This window comes from Chelonia mydas, chromosome 1 (assembly GCF_015237465.2).
Source record: "Chelonia mydas isolate rCheMyd1 chromosome 1, rCheMyd1.pri.v2, whole genome shotgun sequence".
Classification (NCBI taxonomy): domain Eukaryota; kingdom Metazoa; phylum Chordata; order Testudines; family Cheloniidae; genus Chelonia; species Chelonia mydas.
In genome coordinates, this window is record NC_057849.1 from 81747696 (window position 1) to 81766380 (window position 18685).

Below are 18685 nucleotides of genomic sequence, written 5' to 3' on the forward strand. Positions count from 1 at the left end.
GCTCTATTGTACCATACTATAGAAGTGCTATTTATTATTTATTAACTATTGAGTGAAAGAGTCTGCACTTAATATCAAATAATTTGCTGTCTGAATAATTCCTCCCATTGAAAAACCCATTATTTTCAAGAATGAGTAATAAAGTAAAAGGGCTTTGATCAATGTAGTTGTAAGAGTGGGTGTCAGAAGTATTTATTAATTTTATTTTGTAAAGCACCTTTCATGTTTCACAATTCTGAGTACAAATTGCAGCAAACTAGTGAGATTGACTGACTGCAGAAGCGATATAGTGCTAAAATGAATGGCACCAGCCTATAAAGAAAGCAGGATATAAGTGCATTAGTTAGAGAGTAGTTGGATTAACTGAAACAGGGGGTGGTCTGTATTGTAGAGTAACTTGATTTTTCAATGAGAGCACCCAGCGCAGGAACACATGGGCAATGTTCCTGGAGCCCAAGGCCTTGTGAGAAGGAGCATGCAGCAGCTGCTCTATCAACTTTTGCCTGTCTGTCTAGATACTGTCATGGACCCACTACTGTACTTTGATGTGCCAAAGAGGGCAGTGCGACTGGCAGGCAAGGAGGTGTCAATAGGGCCTGTTGTGCTGGTGGGGAGAGCTGGTCCCTTGACGGTGGGGCCTGGCATGTGTCTGGTCAGTACCCACAACAGGCACTCCCATTGCACAGCATAATGAGGCAGCCGTGTGTCTCATTGTCCAGCACGTGGCCCAGACCTGCTCTTCTAGCTGTATCCCTTTATTGCCCTGGGGGGGTTCTGTGGGGAAGAGTCACCCTGATGTGCTTTTACACTGTCCTGCCAATAAAGTTACTGCAATTGTAACTTACATCTGTGTCAGCAAATGCTTGAAAGGATTGTCTTTAACAAAGATAGCACCTGCGACTCAGCTTTGCCTTGTGACCATGCCCTGTTCAGGGCAGAGTCCTCCTTTCCTGTTGTCCCTATGCGGGAGGTTGATTTAACCCTTGCAGGACAAGAGCCAGTGTTGCCGCTGTATCTGTTTGAGGGGAGGAGGAGCAAATATTAAGGGGGGATTGGAGAGGGAAAGAGCCCCATGAGGCGTCTCAGTATTGGAGAAGGTGGGGACCCCTGGACATGGGGACCTTAATCTAACCCTGGACTCAAGGTGCAAGGACCTGCATTATGGAAGGGGGCAGGCAGAGGTCACAGACCCTTCCTGGATCTTGGGCTACTGTATATCTGGAACATTGGGGTGGGGGTGGAGGGCTAAAGGTAGGGAAAAAACCATATGCAATTATCTCCAGTGTGTTCAAATATTCAGAAACCAAGTATTTGAAGTGCTGCTTTCCTGACAAACGTTAAAGTAGCTCCAGTCAGCTAAGTTACAGTACAAAGTATATTGTTTTGCACTGGATTTCATTTATGGCTAGAAATTCTGGCTACTGAAAGATAGCTCCCTTTGGAATATAAATGTACTGGACAGTAATCAGAAGGGGACAAGCTCAGCTCACCTCAACCCTGTATGGATAAGTCATTGAAGCTTACAGCTAGATATTTGTAAGGCGACCTTACTGATATCCCTTTCTTTAAGCTAAGCAAGCATTCTGGCAGACTGACTTAGCCTCTGTGGTCTCTCCCAAGTGGTTGATGAATCAGGAAGTAAGACACAATATGTCTGCACTGCAGCTAGGGCCGTGGCTCCAGGCCCAGGTAGACAGACATGTACTTCCTTCGTGTGCACTAACATGCGAAAATAGCAACAAGGATGCTGCAGCACAGGCAGGGGCACAGACTGTCCACCCAGGTACATGCCCAAGGGGGTAGGCAGGTTTGTATTTGGGCAAATAGCTTATGCTGCACCATCTGTGCTGTTCTTTTTCACACATAAGCTGCAGAGGTTGCATGTATCTGTCTACCCAGGCTGGGAAATTATGCTCCCAGCTGCAGTGTAGCCAATACCCTTTGATCTCTTCAGTTTCCCACTGTCTCGTTCACTCCAGAACTCTTTAAGCTTTCTTGTCCTACTTCTCTCTCCAAACTGTTCTGGTCCCTCTAAGAAAAGAAAAAGGCACAAAGCTTCCAGTTATTCCCCTGCTTGAAGACCATTTTGTTGAGAATTCATGCACTTTGTCCATCATGTACAAGCTGATGTCAGTACAGACATTATCATTCTCACTTGCTGACTGCTGCTAAAAATGTTAAAGGCCAATCATTGAGAACTTCTATGAAGAATGAGGTTGGTCTGTTAGTGAGAGCAGTATGAAAACTTTAAGTGCAGTGGTATTTTTGATTGACTTCCCATGAAAATAAGAGATATTATAAAAATGTATCCCATTTACCTGAATAATATATTGCAGATTGTATTATACCACCAGGTCCTGGTATCAGATTTCATTGACACCAAATCATGGTGATCACAGAGTCCTGTTCTTGTAATATGTCAGCCTCCCAATAGATTAGCAAAATAAATGTATTTTTTTTTTATCCAGACTAGGCAAATCTCTGCATAGAATCAGTCAAGTGTTTGTTATTGCATTTTCCTTATGGTTAATCTTGCTACGCTTTTCATAGTTCTAAGACAAATGTATCACTTCATGTATTTATCTAATTCATAGTGCTTATTTGATGTTCATTCCTGTGGTTCTGTAGCTTCCAGTCAGAATTCTGTGGCGGTTATAACACTTTTTTTTAAAAGAGGGAATCTACTTTTATTTGGTTTTCTTCTCTGTTTAAAATAGCTGGCTGATGGATGTTAGCTAGTGTACTTTCTAAGGTTTATATACCATTAGAAATACCTACATTTCTGAAGGATACTATTTTTATCTGAAATACCAATAGGATCTCTAATCTTGTGAATATACTTGCTTATTAGTTCATTAAAGTAAATTAGTTATATTTATTTTATATGGCTAAACAAGAGTGCACTGTCACTAACACAACTACTGTTTCTCTTGGTCTTAGTGGCATTTATTTTCAACTGGATTGGATTTTGTTTATCCTTCTGTATAACTAACACCATAGCAGGAAGGTATGGTGCAATCTGTGGATTTGGCCTATCGCTGATCAAATGGATTCTCATTGTACGGGTAAGGTTCTTGATGCACATATTGTTCCTGTGTCTCTGTGGAATGAAACTAGAAAAATGATTCATGGTGTCTAGTTTCTTTAAAATACTTTTTAAACTGGTATATTGACTTTTATTAGATGTTCTAATATTTTAAGTTAATGGAATAAATATTTACTAAAGTGGAAATTGCAATGTTTTATCAGTGAACTTGCTTGTTTTTATTCCTTTAACAGCTTTTACTGTCTTCTAATATGTAGATTCTTGAATGTTCTAGTTACTTTTTATCTGCTGTAATATTTGATTTTTGGGGGTGTGTGTGTGTGTGTAAAGGTGCGTAGTAAACTTAGGTTCTTATCTGCCATCAAATCTATCAGTACAAGAGCCTATGTAGAATATAATAGAGGATTTTTAAAAATGGTTCAGGGCCTCCTTTGACCTTTTGGGAGGTGAAGGCATCTTAAGGCTCTGTCCCCTTTCTGAATAGCTCATTTCTGTTTTCTGTGACATTCCCCAAATCTGTCAACACAGTGACTCCACCAGCAGACCTTTGTTTTCCCACTAGGATGCTTGCTTATACGTCTGTCTTTTTAGATTTCCCCCAGGGATTATTTATATTAGAAGAAAATAGACTAAGAGGAGACAACATGGTAAAGTATAGAAAATAGTGAATAATAAAGAGGAGATAATATAAGAACAAGAAGGCGTTAAATGAAACTGAAAAGTGGAAAATTAAAAACTAAAAAGAGAAACACTTTTTTAAAAAAAAACCAAACTATGGAACTCATTACCACAGTCTGCTGTTGAAGCCAAGAATTTGTCAAGAGTTGAAAAGGATTTGGATATATATATGGATAACAAGAATATCTAGAGTGATTCTGGAATTCAGTATCCAGTTCTGTTGTCAACATTTTAAAAAGGATTTTGAAAAATTCAAGTGTGTGCAAAAAAGAGCTTCAAAAAATGATTCATGGACTGGAGAAAATGCCTTACAGTGAGAGACTTGAAGAGCTTACTCTCTTTAGTTTATCAAAAAGAAGATGAGAGGTAACTTGATTAGTGTATAAATATCTTCATGGGGAGAAAATGACACACATGACAAGTCTTTTTAATGTAATGGGAAAAGGCATAACAAGAACTTGGAAGCTGAAGCCCCCTACAAATAATTTAAATTAGAAAAAAGGCACGTTTTTAACAGTGAGGATTATTCACCACTGGAACAAACTACCAAAGGAAATGATAGATTCTCCTTCTCTTGATGTCTTCTCTGGATGCCGTTCTAGGGGAGATACTTTATCACGGCACAAGTTACCAGGCTCGATACAGGGTTAACTGGGAGCAATTTAATATCTGGTGATCTACAGGGCAGATTAGATGACCTAATAGTCAATTCTGGTCTTAAACTCTATGAATCTGTGAAACTGCAGCGCCTCTTCAGAGGCACAGCACAGAACTTTCAGCCCAATCCAAGGAAGCTGGAGGCTAAGGTATTAAGCTATCTTTTGTGCCCTCCCAATTCTGGGCTGTTCCAGGGGCTGCAGCAGCTATTGGTGTAATTCAGCCCTGGAGGATTGTCTAATTTATGACCTCATTTGGCTGCCTTGAATGCAGCATCGTTGCCAAGAATCTCTGTAGCACTATGTGCTGTGGCCTCTCCCTAATATGTCCCACCCCTCCCAGCCATGCCTCTTCTCCAGTACTTGTGAGCAGCTTCTCAGAAAGACCGCCTATAGCTGTTTCCTCAGTTACTGTGCCAGGGTAACTTTTCTCTTGGCTGATTTGGGACTTTGAGTCCCTTTGTGCTACTGTTGTACACTAGGTAAAAAGGACCAAAGCCAGAGGGTGGGTGTGTGGAGGGGGGTGGGAGGGGGTCAGAATCTCACCCTTGTTAGAAATTAGAAGGAGGCTCTCCTGAGATTATACATAATAATCCTACCATTGGATTTCTTGCATACAGATGGTCTGTTTACTTGGTCCTGTCTCAGTGCAGGGGGCTGGATTTGTGACCTCTTAAGGTCCTTTCCTGCCTGCATTTCTGTGATTCTGTGTGTCTGAAGCAACTGATGCTAATGATCTAGGAATCCATGAGAGATCGATTTGATAACTGAAACAATTATAAAAATGTCTCCACTCCCAATTCCAAGACTGACTCTTCCGTACATGAATACTTGATTTTCTTTTCTTTTCTTTTTTTTTAAAAGAAGTTGCTTGGAGTGAGTGAGTGCTGTTAGAAACAGAAACCTTTTGTAATTAACTTTAAATAAAGAATGAAAATTTTCACTCTGGGGAAAAAAAATTAATCAGGATCATAAACCAAATCATCACTGGTCTAAATTTATAGAACTCTGATTTACGTCAAGTGAGGATCTGAGCACATATCTTCATTTTAATATAAGTGATGTCTGAACTTAAACATTAATTAGCTACTTTACAAAATGTGCTGGAAATGACAATATAAGCAAACTCTGTGACAGTATGCATCAAGCATGCTGAGTAGCGGTAGGACAGGAAATGTACAGAAAATTATAGAACTGCTACAACACGCTATTTTTGTTCGTTTTAATAATCATTAGAAAAGAGAGTTGAAAGTGTAGGAGTAGCAAGAGATCTGAAGTGAGCTCTGGAGGCATTTGATTAGCCTTTTTTATCAGTGAAGCATGCAGTCTGGTAAAGGAAAAGATTCCGGTCTCCAGTACCATCACACCCTACCCTCCAGCTGCCTGTTCATATTCCCACATCACAGAGAGGACAAGACTGTCTACCATGGTCACTAACAGGAACAGATGAAATGCCACTTCAAGGTTCATTTAGCTGTGTTCGGTTCACTGCTGGGAACTGAATGCTGGAGCATCGAGTTTGAAAATGAAAAGACTTTTTAATGAGTTGGGGGTCTTCATGGGACTGGTATTCTTGGCAGCGATTAACAGTTGGGGGTGTACAGAAGGTCAAAAGCTCTTCTTTTGAAGGGTCAGCAGAACATCCCCGTCTGATAAGATTAAACTAATGTGGCTTTTAGTCTTAATATCTAAAGCAGCAGGCTGCTGCAGTGTGTTTTGGATGGCAGACGTTGAAAAAGAGCTGACAGTAATTCATTATAATAGAAAATGTCAGATGATTCAAATGAGTAATATATTTTTTCACAAGAGAGCTTGGAAATTCTTTGTTTAAAAAACACAGCACTGAAGCTATTTGTATATTTAACAGCTTCTCGAAAGACATATTTGCTTATCTACTCCAGTACATTATTTTATATTTAAATGTGCTAGTTTCACTGTTTTTTTTCTTTTGTTCTAGATGCATTTAAAATATTAAATGTAATTTATATTGTGTGTGACTTTGGTTAATCCTTGTCTATTCTAGTTCTCAGACTACTTTACTGGATATTTCAATGGACAGTACTGGCTTTGGTGGATATTTCTTGTACTGGGTGAGTTATAATTCAAAACCCATCTTATTTTGATGGAAAATTTCTTAAAAGATGAGTTGGGTATATGTTTAAAAAAATCAAAACATTGCAATAAATACTAGAAAGCTGTATGGTTTTTTTCTCTGTCAAAAATCTTTTGTACTTTATTTCCAAAGTCTTGGTTGCCATCCTATTCCTGTGTGAATTTCTGATTACTCTATTAATCTTCAGTTCAGAGTTGTATGCTGGAAATATTATAATTATGCAGATGTCTGTTATTTGTAACTTGTGTTTTAAAACAAAAATAAACAAACATGACTGTTAAGAGTGTAGCGTTATACAATTAAAGCTATAAACTTAAATTAAAAAACACGTTAGCTGTAGGTGTTAATTTTCAATATCTGCATGTGTAACTTGTACGTATTCAGTCATTAAAGTTCTCAGAAGATTTTAATGGATATGACAGATACTACTATTCAAAATCAGTCTTTATTTGAGTCATGAAAGTATTCTTTTTTGCCTTTGAAATGCATATTACATTAATCATTACTCAGTCAGTCAAGGGGAAAGGCGTCATGCTTTTTGATCACAGTACTTCCGTTCAGTCTGTTTTTTTCTTTGAGCATGAAGCTAAACTATTGAGAAGTTTTCATAGATTTCTAATTTTTGCTCCTCTTGTCTCTGCTTTAGTTAAATAATTATGATGTATAAACATACTACCATTGTAGCTTTTTCCTTATGTGAGAGTTCAGCTTATACCATTAATTTATTTTAATTCCTGCCATTTTCTAACTCAAGAAATGCACTAAAATGTGATGTTGCTGGATCAGTAGGTGGCAGTCTTTCCTCTGAGATGTAAGGGACCTGGCAACAGTATGTTAGGGGCCTTACGCTGTTGGGCGAGATGTAGAACCCAGTTATTGACTGTTTATGATCATTAAAGATCCTTGGAACACGCTAACATTTCCCCTTTCGCTTTCAGTCGGATATGAGGGGTATTCTTCACTTTTTATCCTCAACTTGCTTTTGTTCTGTTGCGGTGCACTGTTGGGGCCAGAAATCAATTGGAATCACAATTGCTGAAAACCTCTTAGCACCAGGCCTTTAAATAGCTTTCATGTTTCATCCCAGGGGTGACTGTATTTCAGGAGTGGATGAAATGATTCCCTGCATACATATAAAATAATTTTAAGTCAAAATGTTCAAACTTGGATGCCTAAAGTAAGGATTCTTAACTCATCTTTGTCCACCTATATAAAAGGAGGGTGCTTTTCAGAGGTTCTGTGCACCTGCAGCTCCCATTAATTTCAGTAACATTTTGTGGGTACTCAGGACCTCCAAAAAAAATAAAATTAAATTTAAAAAAAATCGGGCCACTTTTGTTTAGATGCCAGATACAAATTAAGAAGCTTAACTTCAGTCTCACAAGTTTGAAAATGTTGACCTTAATTTGTAAACTTTATAATATTTTTTGGAATCCTTTTGGGATGAAAGGCACTACCTGGCATTTAGATGTATTGAACAATTATCATTCTCACTTTCTAAAGATCGCTTTGTCAGTCCAAACATTTATTTATGTGTGAATATTTTAAAATTACAGTCTTTAACATCTTGGCCTATGTATTAGTGACAAAAATCACAGTGTCAGAATTTAACTAAGTAGAGACTTAACAGAACATGGAAAAGAATACTCTGAGCTTGAAGGGACAGAATTATTATTTTTTTTTACTACTTTAAAAAAACCACAACTTTCTGGTTGGAACACCGTTTAAAGGGCATGATCTGTCCTTTTTTTAAAAAAATCCTTTTAAAAAAGGAAAAACAGAAAGTTTTTCTGCTGTCTTCCTTATGTTTAGAAGGATCTTTTGGACAATACTTTGAGTGGCACCATCAAACATGCTCAGGCTCACCCATCATCTCCCTTTTCTTTTTTTCATCGTTAGATGCCTACTGCATACTTACTTCCCTTTTTTAGAGCCTGAAGAGAGGGGTGTACTACCCACGAAAGAGTCAGACTGGCTGCTCATGAAGTACTGTCAAATGCACGAAGTAAACACACTGAGGGGGGAGAAAATACTAATTTTAAAAAAAGGTGCTTTGTTTCTTAAATAAAAAAATGCACTGCTGGCTAAGTTTCCCATCTGGGAGAAATACAGAAAGTTGATTGAGCTTGGATCTGCTGCTCAATATACATGCTATGCAAAAAAGAGCTTTCAGCTGTGGGTCCTTGAAAGCCACCTGCCCTCCCTTCCTGCTCTTGCACAGCCCCTACAGCTGGACATGGAAGCAGTTTGTGTGCATGGTTGCAGGTTCATGCAGTAGAATGCAGTCTAAACTTCTCTATTCCCACAGCTTTCAGCTTAGTCACAAAAACCTAGGACTTGCTCTTAGATAGAGCTGGGTGAAATGGTTTGGCTAAAACTTTTTTCATCAAAAAATGCTGAACCAGGTCAGCTGAAATATTTCATGAATTCATGTTGATTTTGGTGAATTGTTTCACTTGGAAAAATTAAATGTTCATTGGACCAGAAAGAGTAAGTGAGAATGATTTTTTTTTTTTTTTTTTTTTTTTTTTAGTCCAGTTAACAAAGCACACAGTTTGGGGATTGGTGGGGAGACACCAATGTTCCAGTCCCTGCTCAAATGAATATATAATTTATACAAAGCAGAACAGCTGCAATGGGGGAGAGAGACCCACCACTCACCTGGGAGGTGGGAGACCTGGTTTCAAGTCCCTGCTCTAGAATGGGAATTTGAATCTGGATCTTCCACATCCCAGGTGAGTGCCCTGACCACTGGTTTATTAGGCATGTTGCGAGCATCTCTGTCTACTCAGTCTTGTGAATGGCACCAAAGTTCCCTTGTGAATCTAGCCCTTTGTTTCAAATGTCCTTTGTTTTTGTTTTAAAAGGTTAAAAATTCCCAGAAATGAAACGTTTAATTTCAGGTCAAACAAATGTTTAATTTGACCCTGAACTCCCCCATTTGCTGAAAACTCAGGAAAATTTTGCTTTGGGTTGATCTGACATTAATTTTTTTCCACAGGTTTTTGGAACTGCCAATGAACCAAACAATGAGTTATTCACATAACTCTACTCTCAAAGTCAACAATCTGCAAAACTTTCCCTAACCCCTGGCACCATTTATTGGTGGCTGGGTGAATGAGTTTAGTTTTTTAGTAGGGTGATTTCTACACAACAAAAAGCAAAAAAGAGTTCAATAGGGGAAAAAACACACAGGAAAGAAATCACAGTGAAAAGGAAACAAAAGTCCTTGCCCAGCATAGTGTGGGGGCGGGGATGAACAAAAGCAGGGCAATTACAGTAACTGTATTGGGACATAGCCTGTTGGGATACAGGGGAGGGGAGAAAGTGTGCCATTCCCATAGCAAGAATTGGTTTTGACTAACACACAAGAAAGTTTGGGATCCACTAGTATAAACTTCAAGACAACTGTAAAATATTCAGTCCTCAGATGAGCATACAGTTCTAATTATGACCTGGTCTACACTACAGAGTTAGGTTGACGTAAGGCAGCTTACGTCTACCTAACTGTAAGCATCTACACTAAAACGTAGCTCCGACTGATGTAACTCTCCCACGACACCAACTTTATAACTCCACCTCTGCGAGAGACATAGCGCTTAAATTGATGTAGTTTGTGTCGACACAATGTCATTGTATACCCTGTGTTGCTTACATCAACTGCTCCCTTTCAGAAACACTCCCGCAATGCCCTACGCTAGCAGTTAAATTGGTGCAAACGTTCCTGGTGGGGATGTGCACCACTAACACAAGGCATAGTGTGGATGTGTAAAAGCGATGGAATTACTGCGGTGGCAGTACGTTGATGTAACTTAGGTTGACTTAATTTTATAGTGTAGACTTGCCCTCTGTAAGCTTAGCTGTAGTAGTGAGGAACACATACATGGGCTGGTGAAATTAATTTTTCAGTATTCTAAAAGAAGCTTGCTAATCCTAAAGGGGCACCATCATCTCAAACATAGGAGTTGCTGTGCTCGTTCAGACCCAGAATCCATCTAGTCCATTATACTGTCTCTGACAATGGCCAGCAGCATGGAAGAAAGTGCAAAAAACCTCACAATAGGCAGATGGAGTATTAGTGTCCTCTTAATGCCTAAAAGTTAGAGATTATAAAACCATAATCGTGAAGTGCGATGTACCTTCTACAACTACTTTTTTCACTATTTACTATAATAATAATAATAATAATAATAATAAATTAATACCACCTAGCTCTTAAATAGCCCTTTTCATCAGTAGATTTCAAAATGTTTTACTTACTTCCTTTATATCATTATCCACATCTTATAGGTGGGGAAATTGAAGCACAGGGAGGTAAAGTGACTTGCCCAAGGTCACCCAGCAGGGGAATAGCGGAGCTGGGAATAGAACTAAGGTTTCCTGAGTCCCCGTATACTTTCTCCCCTAGGCCATATTACCAGCTTTATACTCATTGATAGTCTTTTTGTTAAAAAAATGTCCAGTCTGTCACTGAATTGCTAAATTGTCATCAACATCATATGACAGTGAGTTCATTTAATTATACATTGAAACTTGAAAAATATCTTCCATTTGACCAGTTTTTGTACCGACTGTTATAAGTAACTCCCTCATCTTTCAGCTCTAATAATTTAGAGAAAGTGTGGTGTTACTTTCTAAGCGACTTACACCAAAAAAGCATGTATTTACAACTAATGCTCAACAAATCTTGTGTTAATCAGTCAACACTCTGCCTCTTCTTTTAGCCAGCCAAAAACTTCACCAGTCCAAACATCAAGCAGTCATCTATTGCCATTTATCTTCCTGCTAGCGCTTTTATTTTTATTTTATTTATTTTTCTGGAAATACATTTATTCTCCTACATCTATATATTTCTGGTTATGTTTTAGAATTCAGATGGTCTTCTGACACAGCAGCAGTTTTATTGTTCTGAGTTAGAAGCTATATTTTTTTTAAAAAAGGAAGAAACGGAGCAATGTTGTAAAACTGTATAGCAAACGTTCTTTGTGTACTTCAAAAAAAATTGTTTTGTATGTTTGTTTAGTAACCTAAAACCCTGAAGTTCATTGTAAAATCTTTCCTGATGTTGGAACTATATATCTAGATACATAAATTTATATAGATATGAATGGGACAAGACACTAAAGACTCACAACTCATGGTTGGTTTGTGGAAGATCAGGGTTATACAAATAATACTGACTTTTTCCATTATTTTAATACAGCTAATAATTTAACCTATTAATATGACTGGCTACCTTAGCACTTCTTCTCATGATATCTATTTTAAATATTTTCAGGTCTCCTCCTGTTCTTCCGAGGATTTGTCAATTACCTTAAAGTCCGAAACATGTCTGAAAGCATGGCAGCTGCTCATAGAACAAGATTTTTCTTCTTGTATTAGAGGTAAGCAATTTTGTAAATATTTAATATTAAAACTTAAGTCTCTAGAGCAGTGGTTCTCAATCTGCAGCCCAGTCAGCACACAGCTGTACAGTAGTATTGCATGTGGACCATAATGGTAAATAGGTTGAGAACCACTGTTCTAGAGGTAAATGCTGAGCACAGAGAAGCTGAAATCAAGATTTATTTTAAGGAACTTTAAATCTTGGCTACCAAAAAGAGAATTTTGTTGTGCCATGCGTTCTGAAGGTACTTTAGAAGTATGATGCTTTTTATAACGCTACATTTTGAAAGTAAAAATATTGTTTTCTTTTGAAACTAGCATTCTAAATCTAAAACCAACTTAGAAATTAAGGTGAAAATTGTTCATCTTGTATAATCAATCTGCAGCCAATCAGGATAGTCATTAGCAAATGTGAACTGATCAAGCAGATCAGTGCTTCCTTACTGGCAATCTGAATATTAAGTCTGATTGATATTGCTCTGGAGAGATAAGAAAGACAGACAAACACGGCTGCTACTCTGAAACCAGACATATATTGACTCTGTACATGACTCTTTAAAGCCAGTTGTGAGCCACGATTTTTATGATGTATCTAACAGTGTGCTCTGTATAACCTTAAGCTATCTGACTAATCTGTTTGGCACATGTCCACTTTTTTGCTTCTGTAGACTTTTTATCCATTAGGTAGATCTTTTGGATTTTGCTACATAACTTAATACAGGGAGACTCCGTTGCTTTTAGCGTTACTAACCACTACCTTCATGTCCACAAGTAACTATTATAGCATTTTCCTTATTTCATGAGCAACTTGAAATGTTTGGTATTGGTTCTTAATCTGATTTCATTTAGAAGCTATATTTAACTTCGTAAAGATGATTTTCTTAACTTTTTTTTTTTCTTCAAGATTGGCCTCAGGATCAGTATGAAGTAACCAGCAACACAGTATTGGAAGTCTGGGGGGAAAAAAACGGAGACACTTAGTCTAGAAATGATGGGTCTCTTATTTAAGATGGTGACATCCACTTAGACACCTACTCATTTAAAATATGGAAAATAATTATGCTATGCTATGCTTTACAGATCTTGATCAAGAAATAAATCTAAATGAGCGAAATTGCAATGTACTGTGTGTTTACTTTGTGCCATTTTGTCAAAACTATGCAGTAAGGTAAACTTTTAGGCTGATTTTCAAATGCCATATATTACTAAGTTAGTGGTCTCCACACTGCAGTATTTTATTCTTTTCATAGCAATAACATCTTTCATTTTCTGAGCAGTACAGTGGCCTTTACATAGTAAGGAAAAATATAGTAAACACTGCATGAAAACATCTAGTATCTATTTTGCTAAATTAATTTATGGTGATGAATAAAATATATGTGCAGGCATAGAACTTTTAAAACTCAGGGGTACTAAAAATTAACTGCATACATTGTATCTGAACACAGTGGCTTTAAGGAAAAACTGAGAGAATCTGTGATGGTTTGGTCGGTGAGTCTTTCATCTGAGATGGAAATCTGGTATAGGATCAAAGATTCAGGATTTATGCAGAACCCACTGAAGTCAACTCATTGACTTCAGTGGGTGCTGGGTTGGTCCCCAGACTTCTGATCTCGTCACAGTGAGGGCTGTGGGGAAAAAAAGCTCTCCAGCTCTTGAAGAGACTTAATATTTGTTCAAAGGTTTTAAGTATTAAATTGAAATAATACAGTCAAAGCAAATGCCCACAAGCATAAATGAATGAATTTTATTCATTTAATACAAGGAATAATTGCACTGGACAGAAAGTTACTTACTTGTCAATGTTAGCAGCTCTAAAATATCATGACACATACAAATCGTTCAAGAGAAAAACTATAGAATATTTTTGAAAGTTAAGGGTTGTTTTTTTAATCCTGTCACTTTCTCCTGTTATCCTGATTTGGGGAGTAGCTGCTTTTTTTTTTCTTTTCCCTTCCTCCCCTCCTCCCCGCTGTAAATCTTAACTCAATTATCAGTGTTGCTTACAGGTAATCAGTCTGAAGAACTGAAGTATGATTCTTTCTTTATCTCCAGACTGCATCAACCAGACATTCCTTTCCTTTACCAATGTGAAATTTCCAGATGATCGGTAACCCTCCAAGTTAATAGGATAGAAGACTACTAAAAACAGAAGACAAATTTGTGAAGAAAAGATACAGCTTCTAAAACGAATGACAGGGTGGTTTTTGCTTAAGTGCCAGTTCTGTTCATTCTAGTAAATATTTATATTAAGTATTGCCTTTTTGTTTTTGCACATTTGCATATGTGCTAACTAAAGGATAGGATTGAACTGAGAACAAACCATACATACAGTCTGATGATGGAGATTAAGTACAGTCAGATTGGTTAATCTGTGCTTGTTGTTTGTGAAAGATTTAAGTGGTGGTTTGTCTCAGCATGTATGTACCACTGTCTTGTTGATCTGAAGTTAAATTGAGAGTAAAAATGGGATATACTAAATGATTCAGATTAACCAGGTCAGACTTATAGTTAGTTTTTTTATGTAATTTAGATTCATCGAATGATTGCGCAACATACAACATTTCTGTTATAAAGTTTACTAAAACCTGCAGCTCCTGATTATTATAAACCTGTATTGATCAGCTTTTATCAAACTCTGACCAAAATATGTATTGATTTAAAAATGAAATACCCCTTCTAGCTAGCTCCTGTGTAAATAACTATGCATAGATTACTGTTTAGATTGCTTCTTAGGAACTATGTCAAAATATATTTGTAACCACAGTATTTTCTCATTCACTGTAAATTATGTTTAATCTTCATATGGACAATATATATACACACACTATTTTTTGGCTAATTTGGATGTTAAAGTATAATTTTATTTTAGATATAATTCTAAAAGAGGGCAAAAGCTTTTAAATGTCCATTGGAACAATTTAGTTTCCTCGCATTATGATTTGAATAACTAATTTGGGCTTGATCCTGGAAACCCATACGCATATGGAAAGTCCCATTAAAAGGGATGGCGCTACTCTCACAAGCAAGCACTGGCCCATTGGGCCCTGATTCTGCAATTGGATCCATGTAGTTGGGCCTGGGCTTCTACATAGGTGCAATTGCAGATCAGTTCCTTGGTTTGTAACACTGATCATCTTAATTAAGAAGGTTTGTGTTATATAAACACAATCTGTTTTATTTAAATTTCTCAAAAGGGCTTTTATAGCTGTCTTACCATGCTTGTTTAGAATAAATACTCCAGTGTTACATAAGAATGAAGCTGATGAGTACATTTTTATTGTCACTTTGGAAATAACATTTTTTTCTTCATGGGTGTTTTATTTTTTTAAGCCTCTACTAGCAAAAATAGGAAATGGGTTCTTGATCGTATTTACTTAAAAGTAGCAGTATTACGCTTTAAAATATATCATCTCTAGAAGGTGCATTCTCCTGTTCATAAACATACGTAACTCCCACGAATATCTGAGACTTACGATTCTGACACAATGGGAGAATAGACCTCTTAATTCTTTACTACAACTGGAATCTCAGTTGCAACCAGTAATCGATATATTTTGCATCTTTGAAACACATTTATTTTCTTTCTGTTTTTTATTGGAGTTTTGCTTTAATACTAACATTAAAAGAATGAGACTTGTTGTCTTAAGTTAGTGCTATATTCAATTTTGTATCTATACTGAATGTTTTAAAAAAATGCATATGTAAACTGGTCACATTGTTCATTATTCTTAATCTTTTAAAACTACCAGAAAGGTAAATGATCATAGACTAACACTTCAGGGGAAAACTCCTTTTTCCAGCCTTTCTTGAAAAAATAAAATAAAATTCATTATGTTTAATAGTTGATTTGCATTTCCCTTTGAAATTCATCTGTTTTTTTTTCATTCATTGTCCTTATGAGAGAGAAAATAAAACATTACTTTTTGTTTTGCTAATTATGATGTTTGCTTTTGGATTTTGCACCTTACATTAAAGAATTACCCATTTGCAGTATTCACGCATGTCAGTTAGCATGTAATTACACGTAAATTTCTGGCTAAATGAGTACAAATCCCAGACTCCTGTACTACTACTCCCCTTCATTCCATGCTTTATTACTTAAAACTTACTATATTGACATTTCTTTTCACTACTTAGTACAAACATGAAAAGCATGTAATGCTGATTTCCTTTTTAAATTTACCTTGGTCACCTAGTACAGTAAATACCAATTTTCCCAAGTTAAATATCAACCTTCCAGTTCATTTCTCTGTTTACGCCAGTACATTTCACAATATTCTTTCTTCTGAATCAGGATGTTTGTTTTTTCCGGGCTAGCTTGAAAAATTTCTCCTTTGTTCTGACAAAAAGAATGGGTAGAGCTAAAGCCTACATGTTATCTAATCCTCTGTAGTTGATGTAGCACTTTAGTAGCCTGAAATATCATCAGCAGGAGGAAAGGAATTAGGACAGTATTTTCAAAGACTGTGCAATCTCTTCCAGATGTGTCAAATGCTGTGTACTTTTCTTGCTATTTCCTGTGAACTTGGATAGGAGCAGCTGCCTCCATGGTTTGGAGAAATTTGGCCAGCTTTGCTTTTTGCCTTAAAGTTAGAAAACAAACTAATATGAGGTTGACTGTAAACAGTTTTTGTTTTGAATGCAGAATAGAGCTTTGAAGTTCGAGGAAAAAACATTAAATTTTTAAGTAACTTGCACAAACCCTATTTATATAGCTTTCTTCTTGCCTGTTTCCTTTGTCCAAGACACCAGGAATGTGGTTCAGCTAGGCCACAGTTTATTAATGCATCTGGGAAACAATCTGGCAATAACTTGCCTGATGCAGGTCATCCTTTCGTAATTTGTACCACCTGGTGAGGGCTTCCTTCACCCATCCTTCTCAACTCATTTAAGCTGGTCCCACCACTGTTGCTGGGACCCTGTACTGCCCTTCCCATGTATACAAGTTAATGAAGTGGGGGAAGAGGGGTTGAACCCTCGTTGTACCATTCATTAGGAGCTCCAGCCCCATTCTCCACATTTTTTTGGAGATGCTGTCCTCTAATCCAGTTCTGGTTTATCGAGGAACCAGACTTGTTCTGGACATCTACCAGATTGCAAGAACATGAACTTTACGACTGACCCTAGCCACTGGATCCTGGGTTGCTGCAGGCCAATCAGGCAGTGAGGGAAGTATTCTTTCCAGGCCAAAAGCAACTAGTGTGATGCCCATTGTAAGGATCCGAAACAGCTAATCCCAAAGGGGGAAGGATGGTAGCTATTGCTCCCAACTGCGGAATGGTCCCCAAGCAGGGGAAAGGGCTTATAAAAACAAACAAAAAAAACACCCTCTTGGATGCATAGGAGTCAGTGGGCTTCTGATGTTCCCTTCCATGCAGCCACTTCATTAGGAATCCCCAGATGCCCATAACGAAGCTGAGCTCCCACAAGGAGTGGAAGGGGAAGGGAGCAATCCTTAAAGGTGCACCAGTGTTTTCTTTCCCTACTGACCCAGATAGTTTCCCCACCCCTGAAGTTTGGAGTGGGGAACATTTTAGCCATATGGCATATCGGTCTTGGATAATACTTAGGGTGTTCTGATAACGTAACTGCAGAAAGACCCTACTGACTGTCAACCATTTTGCTGCATTGTTTTGATATTTGTAAATGGCTGGATTGGTGTTTTTTCGTTTTCTATCAATTTCTAGCTGATTTGGTTTTAATACATATTTAAGCTAATACTAAATATGGGTAGTTAAAGGTAGTCTCGTACAGTTGAAAAACAGACTACTTACTTAGGGGGCTACGTATGTATTGGGAGCTTAATTTTAACTTAATTCTACTCCTGAAAATCTTGCTTGAGCTTTTAAGGGGGTAACCCTTCACACAAATGAACTCTGGTCCACAACCTGTTGTGTGGTTTTTTTATTATTTATTGTATGTTTCTTTTGACCTGAAGTGTAACAGACTATATTACTCCACAACGTAATCTAGCAAGTTCTTGTTGCATGTTTTTGTATTTTTCACTATAGAAAGTTAAACCATTTTAAATATATTAGTCAAACACTAATGTATTTGTTCCTGGCTTGACAGCTAGTCCAATGGATCTCAGTTCTATAATACCAACAGAAAGCAGTTGTCAGCTAGCAATGTCAGGCTTGTATCGATGTAGAGATTTTCAAACATAATTTGTGTGATGGTACATGGGTAGGAGTAGTATAGTGGTTGAAGTTAAACATTTTTTCACCAGTTTGCTAGTTTTTACTAACATTATTGGTATTGCTTATTCTTTATGCGTAGATCCTTATTTATAAAGGGAACTCTCTCAAACCAGTGACTTTTGAACTAGTGGAAATTTTACGTATAGCCACCATGTGGTTGCCATTCTCCACCTCCTAGAATTGATGCAGTCTTGTGTGGTCACTCACAGATGTAGGTCAGTACTGGCTTGAGAATTATGGTTTGGGTGGGTTTTTCTTTGCTTCCACTGCATGGTCAACCTCATGCCTTCTGATATCACACGAGGAAGAACAATTAAACAGTGACAATGTCCTACTCCTTTTCTGTATCTTGTGCTCTGTAACCTCTTTCTAGACTAGCAAACTAGTTACCAGTGAGATTTTAAACTTTTACAAATAGCAAAGGCTGTGCAGCAGTGGTTAGTTAATATTAGAGCTGGCTATTAATCACAGGTAACTTACGCGATTAACTCAAAAGAAAATCACAATTAAAAAAATGAATCAGTTTTAATCACACAGTTAAACAATAGAATACCAATTGAAATTTATTAAATATTTTGGATGTTTTTCTATATTTTCATATATT

General features: G+C 37.3%; 1 protein-coding gene across 6 annotated transcripts in view; it reads left to right on the forward strand.

Annotated features, from left to right (window-relative positions):
* NDFIP2 (Nedd4 family interacting protein 2) overlaps nt 1-15816 on the forward strand; it is a 66211-nt gene extending 50395 nt beyond the window's left edge. For 2 of the 6 annotated variants that reach the window (XM_037895692.2, XM_043534422.1), the window contains 4 exons: nt 2941-3065; nt 6404-6470; nt 11772-11877; nt 13934-15816. In XM_037895692.2, the coding sequence (XP_037751620.1) occupies nt 2941-3065; nt 6404-6470; nt 11772-11875 (296 nt within the window). In that variant the 3' untranslated portion in view covers nt 11876-11877; nt 13934-15816. Of the gene's footprint in view, nt 1-2940; nt 3066-6403; nt 6471-11771; nt 11878-12782 lie in introns of all 6 variants that reach the window. The other 4 variants (XM_043534430.1, XM_037895707.2, XM_043534426.1 and 1 more) reach the window with 3 other exon arrangements.
* The last annotated feature ends 2869 nt before the right edge of the window (nt 15817-18685 follow it).